At 38.0% G+C, this 20,153-nt stretch overlaps 1 protein-coding gene across 6 annotated transcripts in view; it reads left to right on the top strand.

Moving 5' to 3' along the window:
* The window catches only part of Rhau (ATP-dependent RNA helicase Rhau), an 80,774-nt gene that overhangs the window by 4,496 nt on the left and 56,125 nt on the right, over positions 1 to 20,153 (top strand). For 4 of the 6 annotated variants that reach the window (XM_083132223.1, XM_083132224.1, XM_083132225.1 and 1 more), the window contains exons 2-6: positions 201 to 252; positions 570 to 689; positions 3,558 to 3,815; positions 10,394 to 10,449; positions 15,018 to 15,429. In XM_083132223.1, coding sequence (XP_082988349.1) covers positions 225 to 252; positions 570 to 689; positions 3,558 to 3,815; positions 10,394 to 10,449; positions 15,018 to 15,429 — 874 coding nt within the window. In that variant the 5' untranslated portion in view covers positions 201 to 224. The remainder of the gene's footprint in view (positions 1 to 200; positions 253 to 569; positions 690 to 3,557; positions 3,816 to 10,393; positions 10,450 to 15,017; positions 15,430 to 20,153) is intronic. The other 2 variants (XM_083132227.1, XM_083132228.1) reach the window with 2 other exon arrangements.

Here is a 20,153-nt window from a genome sequence, read left to right as displayed (position 1 = left end):
CTCATCTTCATTCCCTGAGTACACTTGTTCGAATCATGTCGCCAGGAAAGCTACAATTTCTATTTTCTTCATGTCCTGTTGACATTTTTTACTCTAAAAATTTTATATTTTTAAGTGAATGTTAAGATTAATCTCTCTTGTACTTTGTACTTACACAAATTTGTGTTGATAAAGATATATTTATGTTTTCGTTTCTTTAGTAGGCCCTAGTTGGATCCTAACGCATGGATATACATGTGGGTTGTGCATTTGGTATGTTTGTATTATTCGTATTACTTTTTGTTGCATGATGTTAAGATGCTTCACATTTGAAATATATATAAGAATTGGATGTGCACAAATTATTGCCTAGTGTTTTATTAATGCGTGTCCTTAAGGTACAACATATTGTATTCTCAATGTAACTACACTGGATAAGGTCCTTTACTGTTACTGTAGTTGCCAAATTAGCATAAATGTTAGTCCATTTTCAAATTTTGTGATATTAGAATGAATGGAATGTCAACATTGATACACAAATGATGATGATTCAAGCATTATTTCAAGTGTATATGATTGTTATTTTACAGGGGCTGCCGCTTTACTTTCTCATAACCTGACACTCACCATAAGACACATGTCTCAGCGATTTGGAGGAATGTCTCGACAATACTCACATGAGACGGGCCGTGGGTTTCGTGGTCATTTCTGTAAGTTTATACACATATGAAGAGCACTTTTTACCTTTTAGGTATAGTCAAGAAGTTCACTAAAGCCTTTCGTACATGATCCAAGGAACCTTGAACAACACATTGAATTCCATGCTTGATGGAAGTGGCTTCAGAGCAAGGTTGTTTGATTTCAATCACTTTAAAAATAAAGAAATATTCGTAGATGTCAGAATCACTTTATGTGAAAGTACACTAATCTCGTTATCATTCAGTGATGTTTGTTAGGCTCTTAGATACTCTTAAGATATTCAAAGAAAAAGCATGGGAACAAAATATATGTGCTGATGGGATGAAGCTCGCAGGAAAGGAAAATGTAACATGTAAACTGTAAACACACTAAGTTTCTGTTGCTGTAACACTCAATAACTTTCATGTGCAAAAGTAGCAAATATTTTGTGTATAATAATTAGGGACCGGATTTTAAAGGGAGTTCCTTTTTTTATTTTTGAACACGTCTCATTGAATTAATATCAACAGTGTTGATTACATGGTTTTACTTCCCTATTTTACCTTTCTGGTCCCTTTATTGATTGATTGATTGATTTGGTGTTTTTAGTCCACTTTATGCACAGTAAGGCTAATCGGGACTGAACCTACAGTTTAAAGTGGGATCTGAACCACTATGTGCCTCCACTGGGAATCGAACCTGTGACCCCTTGATTACAAGGCGAGGATGCTACCACTGTGCCATCTGGGAGGCCTGGTCCCTTTATTGACTAGTTTTTCATCCTATATTCCTTTTTTAAAAAAAGTCTTCCTTTGGACCCTTTATTCACAAGATATCAAATATTTTGTACAACTGTATTTTCCCTAAACAAAACATTCAACAATTGTCTTATTTGGTGCAGCTTTGAGAAAGAACAAATGCCTTCCACCTTACCTCCCCTCCATGAGTGTTGGGAGCACCTTACAGCAAATGTTGCAACAATGCAATCTGGGCTTAAGCAGTAACAAATGCATTGTAAGCGGCACACCTGTTGAGTTGTGTACTTATCTGCTAGACTTTTATTGTGAAGATTTTTAGAATAGTTTTAACTTTCCTGTGTGTCAGTGGAATGGTGAAGCCAGGTAAAAGTGGCAGCAAGCTATGGAATGCAGTAAGTTGTTTCAAGGAAGGTTTCATCGAAACGGATGGTAAGATTATTATTCACTGTACTTTACCTTCAAAAGAAAAAGAAAATGAAAAAGGACTACAGTTAATTTTTGCACTCCACTAAAAATATTATTTTAAATGAAAGCACAATATATACCAGGGGTTTCCAACTGGCGGCCCGCAATGCCTTTTTTTGCGGCCTGCGAAGTCAGTTTGCAAAATACATTAATTTTATGTATTTTTATTAAAATACATTCTATTTTTACTGAAGGAACGGAAGCTCTGTGGAGAAAGACAATATGTCAGGTAGAATTGATTTTGCAGTCAATAATGATCATCAGAAGAATCTAAAGTTTCGTAACTTTCTCTTCACACCATGCATTCCACCCCTTTGCTATGCGGAATGAACTCGCCCGTGAACATGTGAAAGTGTTTTTTCTTCAATAAAGTTCATCAAGAACTGCTACAGAAGCGGACTGGCAGATTCTTCACTGCTTCACCTTTTGAGACTTTCAAATACAGAAGTTGAAGTGGACATTCCAACTTTAATAAAGAAAGCAGATCGGCCTCAATTTTCACATTTCTTATTTGTATGGTGTGTTTTTAATTTCTTTCAATTCACCATAAGTATTGGGTTTCTGTGAAATAAATTGTAATTATACAATTTTGATTTGTGATTCCATTGTTTTTATTGCCTCATTTTAGAAATTTAGGTCATGCGAAAGTACTACATTTTAAGTTCAGTACTTACAATTTTTGTAATGTTTAATCTCCCCCCCCCCCAAATGTGGCCTGCCAATCAACTGCTGGATATAATTTTGGCCCTCGGACCTTTTGAAGTTGGAAACCACTGATATATACCATTCATATACAAAAAGGGATACATTAAATTCCTTGCATTATTTACTTTACTTCATATGAAATTTAATGTATCTCTTTTTATATATGAATGACATATATTGTGCTTTCTTTTAAAATAAAATGTTTAGTGAATTGCAAAACTAAACTATAGTCCTTTTTTTGGCAATAATTTTCCCTTTTTAAGGTATTTTTTTTCCTTTAAAATCTGGTCTCTGATAATAATATACAAAATACTAATCATGTTAAGCTGTAAATAGTGTGATTATCATTAAGTTCTAAATAAATATGGCAGCTGATAATATTTTGAAAACTATCATTTAAAAAATTGCCAAAATTCAACTGCAGTGACTGTAAAAAATATTTTCATTCACAATTCCAGAGTGAGTCCAAAATGTTTTATTTTTACTGGAAGATAAGTTACTGAAATTATTATATCGATGTATTAACATGCTCGACAAACGTTTCCAAAGTAGGTTCACATGTACAGTATCAGAGGCAAAAAGGAAAGATTGATCAGCAAACATCTTTCATATTAAAAACATATCTATATGTACTGTGCCGAACAACAAGCTAATTTAAGCATTTTTTAAAAAAAAGTAACAAAATGTGATTAGAATGAAAAAAATCATCAAAAAATTATTTTTTAAAATTAAAATTCATGATTTTTATCCACCCTGCTTCAGAGCATGTGTCATTTTTCGTCTTGCATTGGACTGTCGACCAATCGGCACATTGCATTAAAATTGAATATGAAAAAAGCATCGATAAACAGAAACCTGTTTGTGTTTCTGGCAAATACGAAATTTAAATGTCTACCTATCAGTTAAGATACCCCATCTCCAACAATGTAATAATATAATCTTTGAAGTGACACTTTTCACATTTTCTTATAGATCACCCTCGAGATGAAGCAGGTGAACATTCTGAAGGAAGAAAATCGTGGCGGAAAGAAAAAAGGGAAGATCAGCACTGGAGAAACCGAGACAGTTTCCAAGGTGACCACCGAAGTTCCAGTCAGCAGAATAACTACGGTGGGCATGAAGGGATTCCAGGAAGCTCTCGAGGAAGCCACAGGCCGGAACGACACCCACCGTGGATGCGAGGGAGAGAGATTGGTAATGGGCGCAACTATTCATATGGATATCAACGTGGTAACATTCTTATTTTTCTTCATTTTGGCCCGCAGTAACTTGCCAGACTTCTAGATAGCTAGTTCCCGCTCTGCTATCTCGTATTTGTAGGATCAACGTAGGCAAGTATCACTGTTGGAAGTCGTGACTTCTGGAAAGCAATAGCTTCCATATTTTCTCTTCCTCCTTATATAATAATAACCCGTGGTGCAACAGCCCTTGAGGGCCAGGCCCTATCTACCGACTGCCAGCCTCAATCCCACATGTCCCGACAGAGGTAGCCGATCATCCAACCAGCACAACAACCCCCCCTCTCCCCCTGCCCAGTCCTGGTTTTAGATTTCCATGAAGTGGTTTACGCTACTCGTTCGTAGCTCTCCAATTTCCTCACGGTGGTGGGTGACCACCGGTCCCATGCACTGGTTGAAATCTCAAGAGATACAAGCCAGCACACGTCCCTTAGCTAGAGTACCCTGATAAAAGGTGTCTAGACCAGTTTAAGACCATGCTTTTGTTAATCCCTTTACTGTGATCTTGAAAGCTGTAAATTGTAAATTTTTACCTGTCTTAACATATGCAGCTGTAGCTTCAGTTCTGTGACTTTTGAACACTGGTACATGTGTTCTACCCAACACTGACGGAAGTCACTAGGGGTTTGTAATAGGTCTTCAATTTTTATTTGTTTTAGTTGTGGTTTTTGTTTTTAACATAGGGAATTTTTAACCAGTGAAGACTTCCATCATGTGACTGTTCTTAATAGTTGACAACCCATAATGTAGGGGTAATGCGAGTGTTAACTGGTTTAAATGTATTTACCTGCAGTTTTCCAACAAACTCTTTGTACAAATAAATTGAGGTACAGAGTTGATTTTCTTCGAAACCATTCACATGCTGAAAATAAATCACACAATGCTCATCGAAGGAATGGATGCCAAGACCAATGAAAAAAACATGTTATTTACGGGGAAACTAATTGTGGAATGCGTGTTTGCCCTCTGCACGACTGCTGAATCCAACAATTAATTGTCGATTAACGTAGGTGTATATAACAATCCCCCCCATTGTGACGTGTAAAAATGCGCAAGTTTGACAAAGCTTGTTTTCAGTCCACTTTATCCAGTTGCACCAATCGGGACTCGATACATATGCTGTTTAATGTGGCATCTAAACCATTCTTCATGTCTGCACTGTGAACTCAATTCAGGACCCTTTGATTTCAGTATATAAAGATGATTGCTACTTGACCTTGACGTCCAACTATAAGTGATCCTCCCCGTTACTGAGACTTCTAAAACTAACAAATAATGACCAGTTTACAGAGTAAATGAAGATCCCACACATTCAGATGCATAAATCAAACCTAGTAGGTGGCAATTAGAAGCAGTCATACACCTCCCCTACCCACAAAAGTGGGTCAGTTATTTTCACAGCAGGTATTGCTTTTTTCCTTAGAAATTCATAATCATACTTCATTTCCCATTGTTAAATTATTTTTCACACATTAAACTCCCCAAAAAGTCGATTGTGTAGTCATTTCTTACTGATACTAGAGTTTCATTCCTCCCGTATGCTTTCCCGCATTTTATGTTTTTTATTTAAGGACCCATGAAAAATGTAAATTCAGGGTTTCACTGTAATCCCATGTGTATATTTATAATTTTTCATACTGACATCTAAGAAGATATAGATATTGCACTGTGCCATGAAGGCACATATGGCATGTGAAGGTATGCCTCCTACTCTCTTGTACTTGATCATAATTGAGGTAATGTGATCAGCACCAATCTCCAGCTGCCTAGAGGCTGTTTGATATCCAGAACCACTCTGTACAGAGAATACTCAGAAAAATTTCCACATGACATCACCCCCTTTGAAAATTGGACCTGGGTCTCCTGGCAGTTACACAGCTTGCCAACTGGTCCACCTAACTACGTAGATACTATCACTTTCTTTTATAGAATTATGTATCATTGATAAAAATCGAGCATCTCCGTCACAAGCAAAAGCGTGAATTACCATAAAAATATCTTCTTCATAACCTGCCAAGCGTGGCCACACTCATACACCTTTAATTATACAGTCGAAACTTGAAATGTAACTAATTGAAAAATACCATTTAACTTTTGTGTACACAGCCCACATTTACTGCTGACTGTACATCTGATATATGTTCCCAGTATGCCTCATGACTGGCTACAAATTTGCATGCCAAGTGACATACATGTATGATGATGGAAAATAGTTGTTTTTTTGTACTCAGTTGTGCAAGGGTAGTGTTGACTGTATTATTGATATTTATTAAGCTTGTACTACATTTGGAAAATTGTGCAATGTAGAATGTTTAATTTAGTGTATATAATGAAATACTAAATTAGTATAAAATTGAACTTGCTTACATGAGTGAGTATGAAGATTTGAAAACAACATTTCAGGGTACATCTGCCCCCTTCATCAGGTTCATATATTTTCTCTAGGCACTAATCATAATGCTGCATCACTAAGTGTTAAAAGAGGTTTAGTTAAGAAACACTTGAAAATCCCTGACAACATTCCTGTCTAAAAACAACCAGTTAAAAATCCCATTTTAAAAAGTTTCCCATTTCCCATGAGACCTCTTAAAACCGGGGTCTTATAAAATCGGTAAAATACGTTCAGTTGCACAGCTAGCACTGGCGACCAACTCCAGTTCGAGAAGTCGTGAAGGTTATTTCCCCTCCTTCGCTGTTCCACCTTCCCCTCCATTACGTCACCATTCCAACTCAAACTCCTGTTCCACACCGGCTGCTCGGACAACTTACGGAGTAACATGGAATCTTATCTTTCATTCTTTTTTCATTGCTCTGTCTCATTTTTTAAAAACTTTTACCCATCCTTCCTCCAAATTACCATTATCCCTGTTAAGTTTTATATTCCTCCCAGTGCAAATGTTTGCGGTCTCGTAGATGTTTCTATTCAATTTTTTGTTTTTTTTCTGCTAACCTATTTCTTTATGATTTTATGCTCGCTCATGATTATATGTTCGGATAACTCAGTTTTGTGGACTCCCTCTCTAATGTCATCCTCGTGTTATGTTTCTTATGTATCCTGAAACGTTGTTTTAAAATCTTCATACTCATTCATGTAAGTAAGTTCAATTTTATACTAATTTAGTATTGCTTATATTATATAGTGAGTAAGATGCACAATACGCAAATATGTTACATAATGCAGTGGAACTTTGATTATACATTTATTTTCATCCAGAGGACCAAGGTGACATAACTTAACATGAGGGAAAATGTAAAATTGGAGAAAATATTTGTAGGATTTTGTTATTTTGGGACCGTGATGATTGAAGGTATAATGGAGGAAAATTTAAAATCTGAATATGTAAATTCAGGGTTCCACTACATGTGTGTTTAAATATCTCTGTGATTAAGTAGAATGTAGAAATACGGAGAAACTAATACTCACTTTTATCCGCGAAGCTGTTTTCTTCTTTTTCGATTAATTTCAGTGGCCACTGCCACCATCCTCGTTGGAACTTGCTGTGATCAGCACCAATCTCCAGCTGCCTGCCTCTCCCAAGGTACCCATTAGAGTCTGTTAGATATCCAGAACCGCTCTCTGCAGAGAATACTGCACATGACATCACCCCCTTTGAAAATTGAACCTGGGTCTCCTGGCAGTTAGACAGCTTGCCAACTCAACGAGGATGGTGGCAGTGGCCACTGAAATTAATCGAAAAAGAAAAAACAGCTTCGCGGATAAAAGTGAGTACTAGTTTCTCCGTATTTATATGCTACCGCGTCTCTCTTTTCCTAATTATGAATAGAATGTAGAAGTGATAGATATGGTGCTCAATTTAGACTTTGTATTTTAATCAATACATTATAATGGAATATATTAGGGTGGATCAAATACAAACTTAGCATGGCCACAGAATGAAATCAACAAGGTTTATTTCAAACTTAATCTCCTAAGTTACACAAGCACTTGTCCCACTGTTTCACCAAGGGGTGAATACCCTGCTCGTAGAACTCCTTTGGCTGAGATCGGAACCAGTCACAAACATTGCCCATGACTTCATTGTCTGTGTGAAAGCGCCGGCCTTTTCCAACGGACCAAAGATATGGAAGTCTCATGGTGATAGATCAGGACTATACAGTGGGTGTTCCAACACTGTCCTACCAAATGTCGCCAGCGTGTTCTTTGTAACAGCTGACATATGTGGTCATGCGTTGTCATGCAGCAAAACCACTCCAGAGGACAACATGCCTGGCCGTTTGGCCTTGATAGCCTCGACTGTCTACGCATATTACATGCTCACGGATAACTATCTAGGGCAAGTCCATTATGCAGTAGGGGTTTCCTTCCTTTCGTCCCGCTTTACCTCTACACAGGATTGTCGCCACACACACACATATAACCCAATACATCCACTGTTCGGTTTTCATTTGATCCAGCCTCATATTTATGCACACACCCAGGGCAGGGTGTCCTGTGAAAAATAAACCTATTTTAAGTTCTTACTGCTGGAAAAGTAGACGACCTGAAATTAAATTAAAAATTAGCCAATTATCCAAACAATTTGACATTTACTCATATTGCTGGTATGAATAATTCCCATGTCTTGGTCAGTACTCTGCAATTTTGTGCTGATGCGCAGTGATCCAGAATGAAAAAAAAGGCAAAAATGAATTATTTTACTTGTTAAAGGAGGGGGGGAGGGGGCATGAACATTTCTCTAAACAGCTAAATGAGGCAGTAAATTGCCAAAGAGAAGACTCTTTAAATCAATTATTAGTTCTTGTCTGACTGCAAAATGTTATTCAAATTTTGCACTTATTTTTAAGATGTCTTTCAGCCCAGGAACTTTTGTACCAAATGTGAACGTGTGTGTGTGCACGTTCGATGAAAAGGGAGTTCCCCGATTTTGCTATCAACTGATATTTAATGCATACAGCAGTATTCATTATAATGCAACTGTTCTTTCCATGTGCGAGTAATTAATGGTGATGTGTTATGGAATTTGACAAAATGTGCCGCGTGAAAAATCTGGTGAAGATTGGAATGGTCAAATTTAGCATTTGTTTCAATTCATCTGAGATTCTATAAATATTGACAATATTATTTAATAATTATTTTTATGGCCTGTTAACCTAAGAAAATAGAAATAGTGTGATAAGTGGAGCAACAAGTGGTATAGAATTCCATAGGATGTGGAGTAGTTGGTTAACACACTGGATCTGTAGTGCAAATCACAGCTCTCTTGTATTACCGACAAAATGAAATTTTTCACCTGAAGATGAGAGAAGAGGTGCTTTCTGGAAACGTAAAGTTAGAATAAGGTAAAAAGCACTAGCAAAATGGATAATGTCTAATTAACATTGCATGACAATAAAGAGCATAAATTTCAGAAAATTATGTTCTTTAACTCATAAAAATAATATCAAAATGTCTGAATTTGCACTAAATATGTACTATTTATGAAAATAGTATTATTGATAAAAACTGATTCAACATATACCTATATCAGCTGATGCTGATAAGAATTCCGATTACTCTGTCCTCATTGCTAATAGAAAGAAGGTCAGATGGTATGGTTAGGGGGGGATGGACAAGGCCATTGTAAAATGCATTTGAAATATCAAGGTATTGTGTATGAAGTACTCTGGAAAAAATGTGAGGATTCTGGAAAACTGTGTGAAATCTCAGAGAAAATAAGTTGTGAGTTCATTTGAAAATGCTGGCTTTGAACATACTGTATTGTGTCATTGTATGCAGGTGATTTATATTAGAAATTTCAGTAGTTTGTTGTTTCAAATGTATTAAAGTAGCAGATTTTTATACTATGTGCTTCCTTATTTCAGTAGCAAGTAGAAACTGCTTTTTCTTTTTGTTTGCTATATATTTTTATTGTATGTGCGTTCTTTCCTTATATATATATATATATATATATATATATATATATATATATATATATATATACAGGGTGTCTCAAAAGTAATAGCACAAACTGACACAGGTGAAAGTACACGATAGAAGAAGCAAAAAAGTCTCCGTAAACATGGGTCTGCAAACGAGCCGTTTTCGAGATAATCGCGATGTGTGATTGCAAGCCGCCACTGACTTCATTGTTTGTAAACGTCCTCCTAGTTGGTAAAATGCTAGTAATGTGTGCGAATGTTTTGTTACAAGCCTTCATTGATTGCATTTTGTAAACACTGAGTGCTTTACTCCTTGCGCGATCCGAGGTTTGATCTTTGTTTAGAAAACAGAACATTTCGTATTATTGGTATTTGACCAACTATGACGATGTTTACAAACACTGAAGTCAGTGACGGCTTGTACCCACACATTCACACACATTATTAGCATTTTACCAACTAGGAGGACGTTTACAAACAATGAAGTCAGTGGCGGCTTGTAATCACACATTCACGATTATCTAGAAAATGGCTCGTTTGCAGACCCATGTTTACTGAGACCTTTTTGCTTCTATTATCGTGTACATTCACATGTGTCAGTTTGCGCTATTACTTTTGAGCCACCCTGTATATATTATATTATATATACTCCCTGTATATATTATACATTATTGTAACATTCCATTTCAGGTTTGTTTTATGCCAAAAGGTCTCAGGAGAGAAAGGCAAGGAATGGAATTGAAAATGTGAGTTAAAAGAATAGTGTAATTGTGTGTGTTTGCAAGTCGGAATTATTCCGTGCATAATACGCATCACAGTTTTTGGGCCAAAATTGTAGCACTAAATAAAGTAGGGTAATTTTTTTCAGGTTAGGACAGAAGCAACAATCCTGTCTTTTAAACAAAAATACAGTATTCCAAACTACTTTATTTCTAGAGCTAAGCGGATAACCGTGCACAGTCCTTGTTGATTACTATTAACATGCATACTTGGACACTTCTCGGAAATTTAAATTAAACTAACTAGTTATGTATGTTAGAACATATGGTAGTTGCTTTACCAATGTAGAAGACTTTTGTTATAAAATATATTATTTTGGGCTGAAACAGGTAAATTACTTTTAATTTTTTTTCCTATTGAAAAATTGTATGATATTCCAGATTCTGACAAATTACATTGTTTAAATCTCTTCTACAGGGTGTATCAGAAGTCCCTTACCACCCCTTGTAAAATCCGCAGTGATGTATTTTCATGGAATTTGATATGGGCGATACAAGATACCTTTTGGAGTATGTCAGGCTTCCATCTTGAATTCAACTTTTTTATTTAAAATGATAGGTGGGTCATGTGAAACGTGACCATAGGCTAGAATTTTATCAGGATGTCAAATCTGAAATCAGATTTCATGTAACTTGATTTGGTGAAAAGTTATTGGTAACTGAAAGTGATGTTTACCTGTTACAGAATGTGCTCCACATGTTGTCCATGCTGGGCAATGCACGTGTGCAGAAACTTCTCCCAATGTCTGTGGACACCGAGGAAGGTATCTGGTGAAATTTGCTCAAAGGCAGCCATGATACGTTGTTCCAGATGACGATGATCACAAGTCTTTACACCATACACCATAGTCCCCAAAGGTAGAAGTTCATTGGAGTTAGGTCTGGTGATCGGACAGGCCATTCAACTGGCACACGTCAACCAATCCATGCACCAGGAAATTGTTCATCTAGGTACTGACGCACCTGGATACCATAATGGGGTTCTTGTTTAAAGAACCTGGGAAATGTACCATCTTCTGACATCAGAGCTGGCAGTATCTGTTCCTGTAGCATCCCCAGGTATTGTTCCGCATTTAAATTTCCTTGAATGAAAAAAGGACCGATTATCCATGTTTCCCATAATTTTGCCTGCACCGGTAATTTTGGAGGGATCTGTCCATGCAGGGTTGTCATGCGACGAATAGCGCATATTTGACCTATTCACCTCCCCATTTACATAGAAGTTCGCTTCATCGGAATGGAGTATCTGCATAGCGGCATTTGGGTTTAGCTGTAATTGCGCTATAGCCCACTCGCAAAACTGCACGCGGTGATCTGGATCGTCCTCGGAGAGGTGTTGCTGCATTTGCACCTTATACGGATGCCATGTGCCTCTGTAGCACCCTGTTCACTGAACTGAGACTCGTAGCACATTGCATTGCTTTACGACGTGTGCTTCGCTGCGGTGACGTCGAGAAGGAGGCCAGAACTGCCGTAGCTGTTGTTTCATCCATGACTGTCCGTGGTCTGTCCAAGACCGTGCCCGTCTCCACGAATTTGGTTAATAACTGTGCCACTGCAACATGTGACACAGGGTGACATTCTAGATGACGCAGGTTGAAATTGGCAGCCACTGCACGGGCACTTCTCCCACCCCACAGTTTGACGATCTGGAGGCGTTCCTCAGTTGTTAACGGCATGGTTCAGCACCTGCAAGAAGCAGGTAAACCACTTTCAGTTGCCAATAACTTTTCACCAAATGAAGTTACAAGAAATCTAGCCTTTTTTCATGTATCACATGACCCACCATTCATTTTAAATAAAAAAGTTGAATTCAAGATGGTGGCCGTCCCCGTGACATACTCCAAAAGGTGTCCCCCTAGACCTATTGTGTATCTCCCATATCAAATTCCATGAAAATACCTCACTGTGGCAGATTTTACAAGGGGTGGTAAGGGACTTCTGATACACCCTGTAGATCATCCCAAGTGCATATTTGTGTGGCTGGCTTTCCTGCCATCTAGATATTTGTGATTGTTTCTTGGTAGTCTATTTTCTGTCATAGGTATCTAGGTGAAAGCATATCACACAAGGATTCGCTAGGATGCTGTAGAAGTTTGGAATATAAGGATCAGTCAGTGGAAAACAGGCCACCTCGTATGTCTTGATGTGTATACTCTCCGGATCCACGAAACTCCTGTCACTGGAAGAGGGTCTCCCAGTAGATGGCAGCCGTGTCGCAGGCTTGTGTCAAGAAGTGCGAGTGTGAGCCGTGTGAATTGCAGACGTGCAGGGACTTGCCGTCCGGCATATCAGGGAGGCCAGTAATGAAGAGCAGCGAGCAGTCATGTGTTTCCTGGTGGTGGAAAGTGCTAGTATGCGAGACGTTCACCGTCGAATGATGGCAATGTATGGGGAATCTCATGCAGTGACATTCTTCCGTCGCGAAACCTCGGACTTCACTCCTCCACCTGCGAGAGAGAGAAACAATGTTGCCGCCACCAGAAAACGCACACTGCTCTCTGCTCTTCTTTACTTTCCTCCATGATATGCCGTACGGCAAGCCCCTGCACATCTGCATTTCACACAGCACACACAAGTCTGCGAAGCAAATGTCATATACCACCCGACAGCAGTGACAGCACTTGGATCTGCATCATCTACATATTTAGATATATGGGGTGTCCTGTTTTCCACTGACTGACACTTATATCTTAACTAGGGCTGAACCAATACTTATTCTGATGTAGATACTTTTATCGATTTCCAACCAATACCTGTGCTTGAAAATTGCTATAATCAACAATTGTTCAAAATATTAATATTGGTGTGTTAGTATTCCACCCCAGTTATAGACATCTAAGAGTTTTGCTATAAATATTAAAGGATTACACCCGAGTATTAAAAATTCATATTATGTAATTTCAAAATCCAGTTTTTCACACAAAACTCGTGCAAAATAAATAGAAACTGAATTTTGCATAATTTGCAAGTTAATCAGAAAAACAAAAGTAAAGTGCTCCCCACACCATGAAGGCGTGTAGGGGTTGTGGAGTTAGGGCTCCGCACTTGCTTGATCACGGCCTAGGGCTCCACACTTGCTTGATCACGGCCAAAGATGGGGGTGATGTGATCAGCACCACACCTCTGGCTGCCTTTACCCCCCAGAGTTTCCTCCAGGTACCCACTTTATAAGAACCCTGTGTGGGCATCGGAGCCGCTTGAACAGGTGGAAATAATCCCGGTACTCTTCTGCTGGGGATCTAACCTGGGTCTCTCGCATGGTAGTCAGATGCCTTAATGACTGAGCTACCACAGCTCGATTTTAATTATTATTAATTTAATTATCAGGTTAATCAGACTCCGTGAAATTGTTGTGTGGCCAATTGCTGGAAAATGTCAGCTAGTATCAGTATATAAATTTCAGCCAATATCGGCATTGGTATCAGCCCAGCTCTAAACTTAACTGGTTTTCTAAAGGAAAGTAGTTTTTGAAAACAAACAAAACAAAAATGACTCTTGTTGCATGTCGTGAGGCTATGATAGCCTTAATTACTACATTGACATAATATCTCTGGCACTACTAAGACATATACAGGGTGTCGCATAATTTTTTTTTGTTTCCGTTTGAAGAGTTTCTGTAATTGTGTTGGCAGCACATATTGATTGTCATTTGCATAATCATCTTTGCCATTTACAGAGACAATCGCAATCTGGTATAGCTGTGAATGCATTTTATAAAAATGACGACTTGCTGCTGTGCGACGAGTATATCAATGTTTTTTTTTTTAATGCTAGGAGACATGATCCTTTTTCCTCAGCCAATGAAGTCAGGGTGTGGGTAAAGAATTTTGAAGTTACTGGAAGTGCATTGAAGAAGAAACATGAACGTAACTGTGTAGTTAATGTGTTTGTATTTTTAAAAAAATAAAACAATATTACTGTCAGATTAATAATTACAGATAATAGAGTTTTGATTTCAATTAAAAATTAACCAGTCGACCTACATAAAAACAAGTTACATCAAATATAACATATTCAATTCTGCATTAATCTATGCTAACCAATTTATTTCTATTCTTCTATTTTTTATTGTGAGTACAAAAGTGCCATTTTTTTGTAGTTTTGCAAACAATCTTTCTCTCTGAAATTCTATAAATAACAAAGGGGTAATCCGATCGTGATGTAATTGTATTACGGTGCAGGCAGAGAGGTTTTAAAAACAATTCTTAATTTTCAGATTTTTAAAATTTGTCAAAGAACAGTTCTTGTCAATTATGCGAAACAACTTTTTTGTAGTATTGGGTAGTCCTACAAATACAATATTGGTTTTGTTTTAAAGCTCTCGACCATTATTTTGAAAATCCATTATTTTCAATTCACATTTTATTCAACGGGGTAAAGAAGTTCATGGAACGTAGCAACACCGCACACAGTGATGTCCTTTGAACTGTTGGAATCCAAACTTTAGTATCTATAATTTTTAATCTGACAGCAGTTTCCTTGCAATTAAATAACTCCATTTTCATGCAACACCTGTTATATTTATATTTCAGGTTCCTGTTGTTTCGCTTCCCGAAAAAACCAAGTCGGCTATCATGGAACTGATGTACGGAGTTCAAGTGCCGTTTGTGACAGAATCGGAAGAGTGTGACGATAGCAAGGACAATCTGGTATCTGATAAGTACAGACACATCAGAGACAGTGCATTCAAGAGAAAGTTTCTGAAGAATGTCATGGGAAACATCATGGCTGGTTCTAATGATCTGCACAGTATTCGTTTACACGGGGAACGGGACCCTGAACTGGATGAAATGCTGAAATGCTCTTTGATCTCAAAACAAGAAACAAACGAGGACTATAACAAAATGTTAGAGTTTAGGAAGAAGTTACCATCCTACGGAATGAGGAAGGATATTTTGAACATGGTTAAGCAGAATCAAGTATGTCTAATCAGTGGTGAAACAGGTATGTTCACTTTGCTATGTTACAGGAATCAAATGCTTGGATTGTGTTCACCAATATTAAAACACAGTTGCACTGCAACTATAAAGCTATAGTTTTCATTATTTTTTTGTTGACAGTGTCACCCTAGTAGTATCCTTTGAAGTTTTTTTTGTCATTTGGTTGCCTGAGATAATAAGCAAAATTGTCATTTTTTTGTATTCTAAATCCTGTGATGTTTCAAGGATTAGAGTTTTGTTTATGTGAAGCAAATGCTGTCATCTACTTTTTGATGTTTTTATTTCAAGGACAATTCATTCACCTATTATTATTATTTTTGCCATTGGGTGCACTATAGAGAAAAGGAAACCAGCTAATCACTATTGGTTTTGGTATGATAAACGACATAAAATAATTGTCAATGCCAAAGATGAATCTGTAATGCATAACTGGGTAAAACATTACGCTTTGTAAGGGCTTGTAGTGCCAGAACAATGCAAAAAAATATTACAGGCAATAATAATAACCAGTAGCGGCTTCTGCACATTCGCATCCAAATAAATCTACAATGCAATTAATTTTTATTATACTTATTCATTCATCTCCTTGAAAACATCAAACTGTTCCCATGCCCTATCACCATCCATATATGCTTCGTTTTACGAGCACCTGCAGATTGAGGTGTGTTCGCTTGCCATTAGATGTGCTCATTTGCCACATGCAAAGGGTGCCCCACGATGCCACAGTGGTAGCATTGTTGAATTGTAATCAAGGGGTCCCGGGTTTGATTCCCGGTGGAGGCAGATAGTGGTTCGGATCCCACTTTGAACTGTAGGTCCAGTCCCGATTAGCCTTACTGTGCATAAAGTGGACTTAAAACACAAACTCAAGCCATATGCAAAAGAGAGAGAGAGAGAAGAGATTCGCTATTCTAGCTTGCAGTATTATGGGCTTCACTCGCTCTGCTAGCGCTGTGTTCCAAATGCAGTGTTGCAATCTCGTTCCATTTGAGAATGTGTGGTAGAGTAGAGTAGTAGGTAACCCACATATCATCGAAAATCGAGGGATTGTTTTGTAAAAGGGAATTTCTATGGTATCTTCGCCCACACTGTCCTGAGCTCAGGAGCAAGAAAGGGGAGGTAGCAGGGAGGGGGGAGGGAGGCGACTGAAAGCAAAAAGTTTGCTTTAAACAATGTCTTGCATTGCCTTTGCTTAGTGCAGTTTAGTCAAAATAAACTGCCCTTGTGGCGCTGTAGTTGAGTCAGCTGTTTCCATTGTGTCGCCTGATCATGCGTTGCAAAATTGTTGCACTGTAAAGAGCTTGTTCCTGTTTCAGTGCAAAGTATTTGCTTTCATAATGAAAGGGAAAACTACACAGTGAAAGCAGAGACATAATATTTAACATTGTTCAATTTTTGGAGGGAAGTTAGCTACAAAGCATGCAGCAACTGCAGTAATAATACAGATATGGCGGAAGGGAAAGAAAAAGTTTGAAGTACAATTGATTTGCTTTATTTTACTTTGCTTTTTGTGCCACTTTTGGCTAATATACAAAGATCGAATTGAGTGATGATATGATGAAATTGATGAATGGACACTCACAAACATCCATGCCCAGACCAGGATTCGAACCCGGGACCCTGGCATTATAGTGTGATGTGGTAACTACTTCAAAGTGTGAACTGATTAATTTGATTGATTGATTTAGTGTTTTAGAGTCCAACACAGATATTTCTGCCGTGCGATGCGCGACAGAATTAAAGAAGCACTGTTGCTAATGGAGCAGATAGAAAAATTGCTGCAGTGCGTCGATGCACAGCTGTTACGTACAACAAGAAAATTGGAGAATTCAGGTCTATCTAACGTTGAGTTTTAAACGTCATGAATTATACCAGGACTAGTATTAATATGTACTAACAAGTGACTTTGTATGTAGCTACATACATATGGACTAAAAATTCGCAAGATATGAACTAACACATACGTAAAATTACCAAAAATGCTGCAAAGAAGACTTCTTCATACGATTCCTTATTTGAGTGATTTCAAACAAAATAAAAAAATATTATTTTTCATTCCATTAATGCACTGGTGGCATTCTAACTGTTCACTCCCAAAACCCGTATACACTGGTACGGAACAGCAACGGCAGATAACAACATGCCAACGTGTTAAACCCCGACAATTGGACCACAACATTCCTCCTCAAGCAGTATTATTATTTCCTCTCTGTGATCGGCGACAGTCGGTTGCCTTTGTTGTACATTTACAAATGATGCCAGCTTCCACAACAATAACAAGTACATATACTGCCACTAGACGATAAGCTGCGCGGCTTTTTCTTTTGCTATGAACCAGGGCTGGCGCTAGTCATTTTGGTAGATGCTGCTCCATTTCGAACCCCCCCCCCCCTTTACGCAGCAACGGGAAATTGAAAATCATTATATTCCTAAGTAAAACATCAAAATATAAAATAAATAATGAGACTTCTTATGCTATTTCAATACTATTAAGCGCAAAAGAATATCTCGCTCGACCACAGTTTTCAATAGGCTTATTTTGTCCTTCTCTTCAAATTTTTGCCGCCCTAGCCGGTGGCACAGTTTGCCCTCCCCTTCCGCCGGCCCTGCTATGAACTTGGTCACCCATCAAAGCATGGCAATTTTAACACAGAAAACAATATGCATCGCATTAAGCAGCAAAAATGACAGCCTCCTCTTCCTCCACCTAAATCCCATCTTTCGCAGCAAAAGTCGCAAACTCTCTTGACTTCCTGCAAAATGTATGTCCGCCTGTAATTTGACATGCAATTTTTTCAATGTCGACACTTCATTTTCATGCAGAGCGTAGTCGTATATGCGCCTACGGATAACGTTTTCATCGAAAGCGTCCACTGATGGTTTGTTCGCTGGTCTTTGTCATTCTTTCCCGGGAGTGTGGAATGATGTGGAGGGGCCTTCTGACATCTCAAGAGATTGTCTTTCGTTCATGATAGCCCTGATTGTTCGTTCAGGAACTCCAGTCGCAGCCGCTGCTTTCTTGCCAAAATGCTGTATTGGGATGCTAACACCTTCACTGGCTTCCTCCTTCATGAACTCGTGCATGTTGCTTAGAATTTCCCGAGCTTGGCTATGCAACGTTTTTGATTTCAACTTTGACAGAACTGGAGGCATTATGGAATTTAACGTTCATTAACAAACACACACTTTCACATACACACACGCAATACACGCACACAACGTCAAACCAGTAAAATACTTAGTATAAAATAAAAATATGGTGCTTCCAATCCAACAAAACTCACCGTCATTATATCTGCCTTTCCCCTTCCGTGACAGAAATAGTGCTTCATTATTACAGTTGGCAACACTAGTTACTAGCTAGCCAATGAACATGCACTGCATAAAAGAAACAACCACTACGCCGTGCTATATTGCCACATTACCGTCCCTGCTGAACGGTGTGAACCGCGAGCTGGAGTGCTATTCAATTGTTTTCAATGATGTTTGCGCGAGTGTGTCCAGGAATGGAATGACAATATGGCAACAATAGCGAAGGTTTTTGAGCAGGGTAGAACACGTGATACTAAGAGAGAGGGAGACGAAACGAAAATTGGTATCTACGCAACGGCAAATTTATGTGTGTTGTACTCTAAGTCCACTTTATGAACAGTAAGGCTAATCGGGACTGGCCCTACAGTTTAAAGTGGGATCCAAACCACTATGTGCCTTCACCGGGTATCGAACCCTGGGACCCCTTGATTACAAGGCAATGCCGCTACCATCGCGCCATTGGACTGAGTTAGTACTGTTATTTTCTCTAATATTTATTGTTCTCTTGATTTCGCTTGATTCTGTCGGTCGTTAGAAATAAGCAACTGCTAGATAGATTACAACTGATTTTCTGCGTGGTCGTTGGATCTGCTACCTTGTTTGCAGGAGTAGTTTCTACCCTGATCTTCCTACTTTCAATCTTCCTCCAATATAAATCATAACAATTTTATATATTTATGGTTTTAATGATGAAATATAATAGCCTTATTTTAAAAATGGTTTAATACTGTTAAAGAACACGTTTAATGTGGGTATATGTTTATTTAATAGCAACATAATGACATCAAAACAACAATAATCTTTTAGCTTAAATTGCTACTTGATTTTGCAATGTACTTATCAAATTATTCAGCAGTAATTCTTGGCCACAATAAATTCAACTCTATTTAAAACAAATAGCCACACACACACAGTGGTTCGGATCCCACTTTAAACTGTAGGTCCTCTCTATTTGCTTTTCTGTGCATAAAGTGGACTTAAAAAATAAACTCATACAAAGAAACAAATGGCCACGCTTAGGATTTGCCTCTAATCAAGGAGGATTCCCCGGTTTGTTATCCCTACGAGGTTGGCACCCTGGGTAATCGCCCGGTCCTACTTGTTTGATGTATGCAAGTATTATAATTATACTTGTTCACTATTATCAGTGGAGCGAGGGAGAAAGTTTTTATTAAATATTTTGCAAATTAATATTGAATATTGTAGATCAGAATGTTGAATTACCTATATCCAATAATATCGCTCTTCTCGTTATCAACGGAAAATTCACCGTGGTATTTCAGATTTGTGTAAATTAGAATTTTCGATATTTTTCATGAAATAAAACTCTCTCATAGACTCATTTTCAGTAAAAAGAGGCCATAACTTGGGTTTCCAATACATTCAGCATCAATATGTACGTAAAAATGGGTGTGA

Source organism: Lepisma saccharinum, chromosome 12 (assembly GCF_977018435.1).
Source record: "Lepisma saccharinum chromosome 12, izLepSacc3.1, whole genome shotgun sequence".
NCBI classification, from domain to species: domain Eukaryota; kingdom Metazoa; phylum Arthropoda; class Insecta; order Zygentoma; family Lepismatidae; genus Lepisma; species Lepisma saccharinum.
This window is presented reverse-complemented; position numbering and strand designations above follow the sequence as displayed.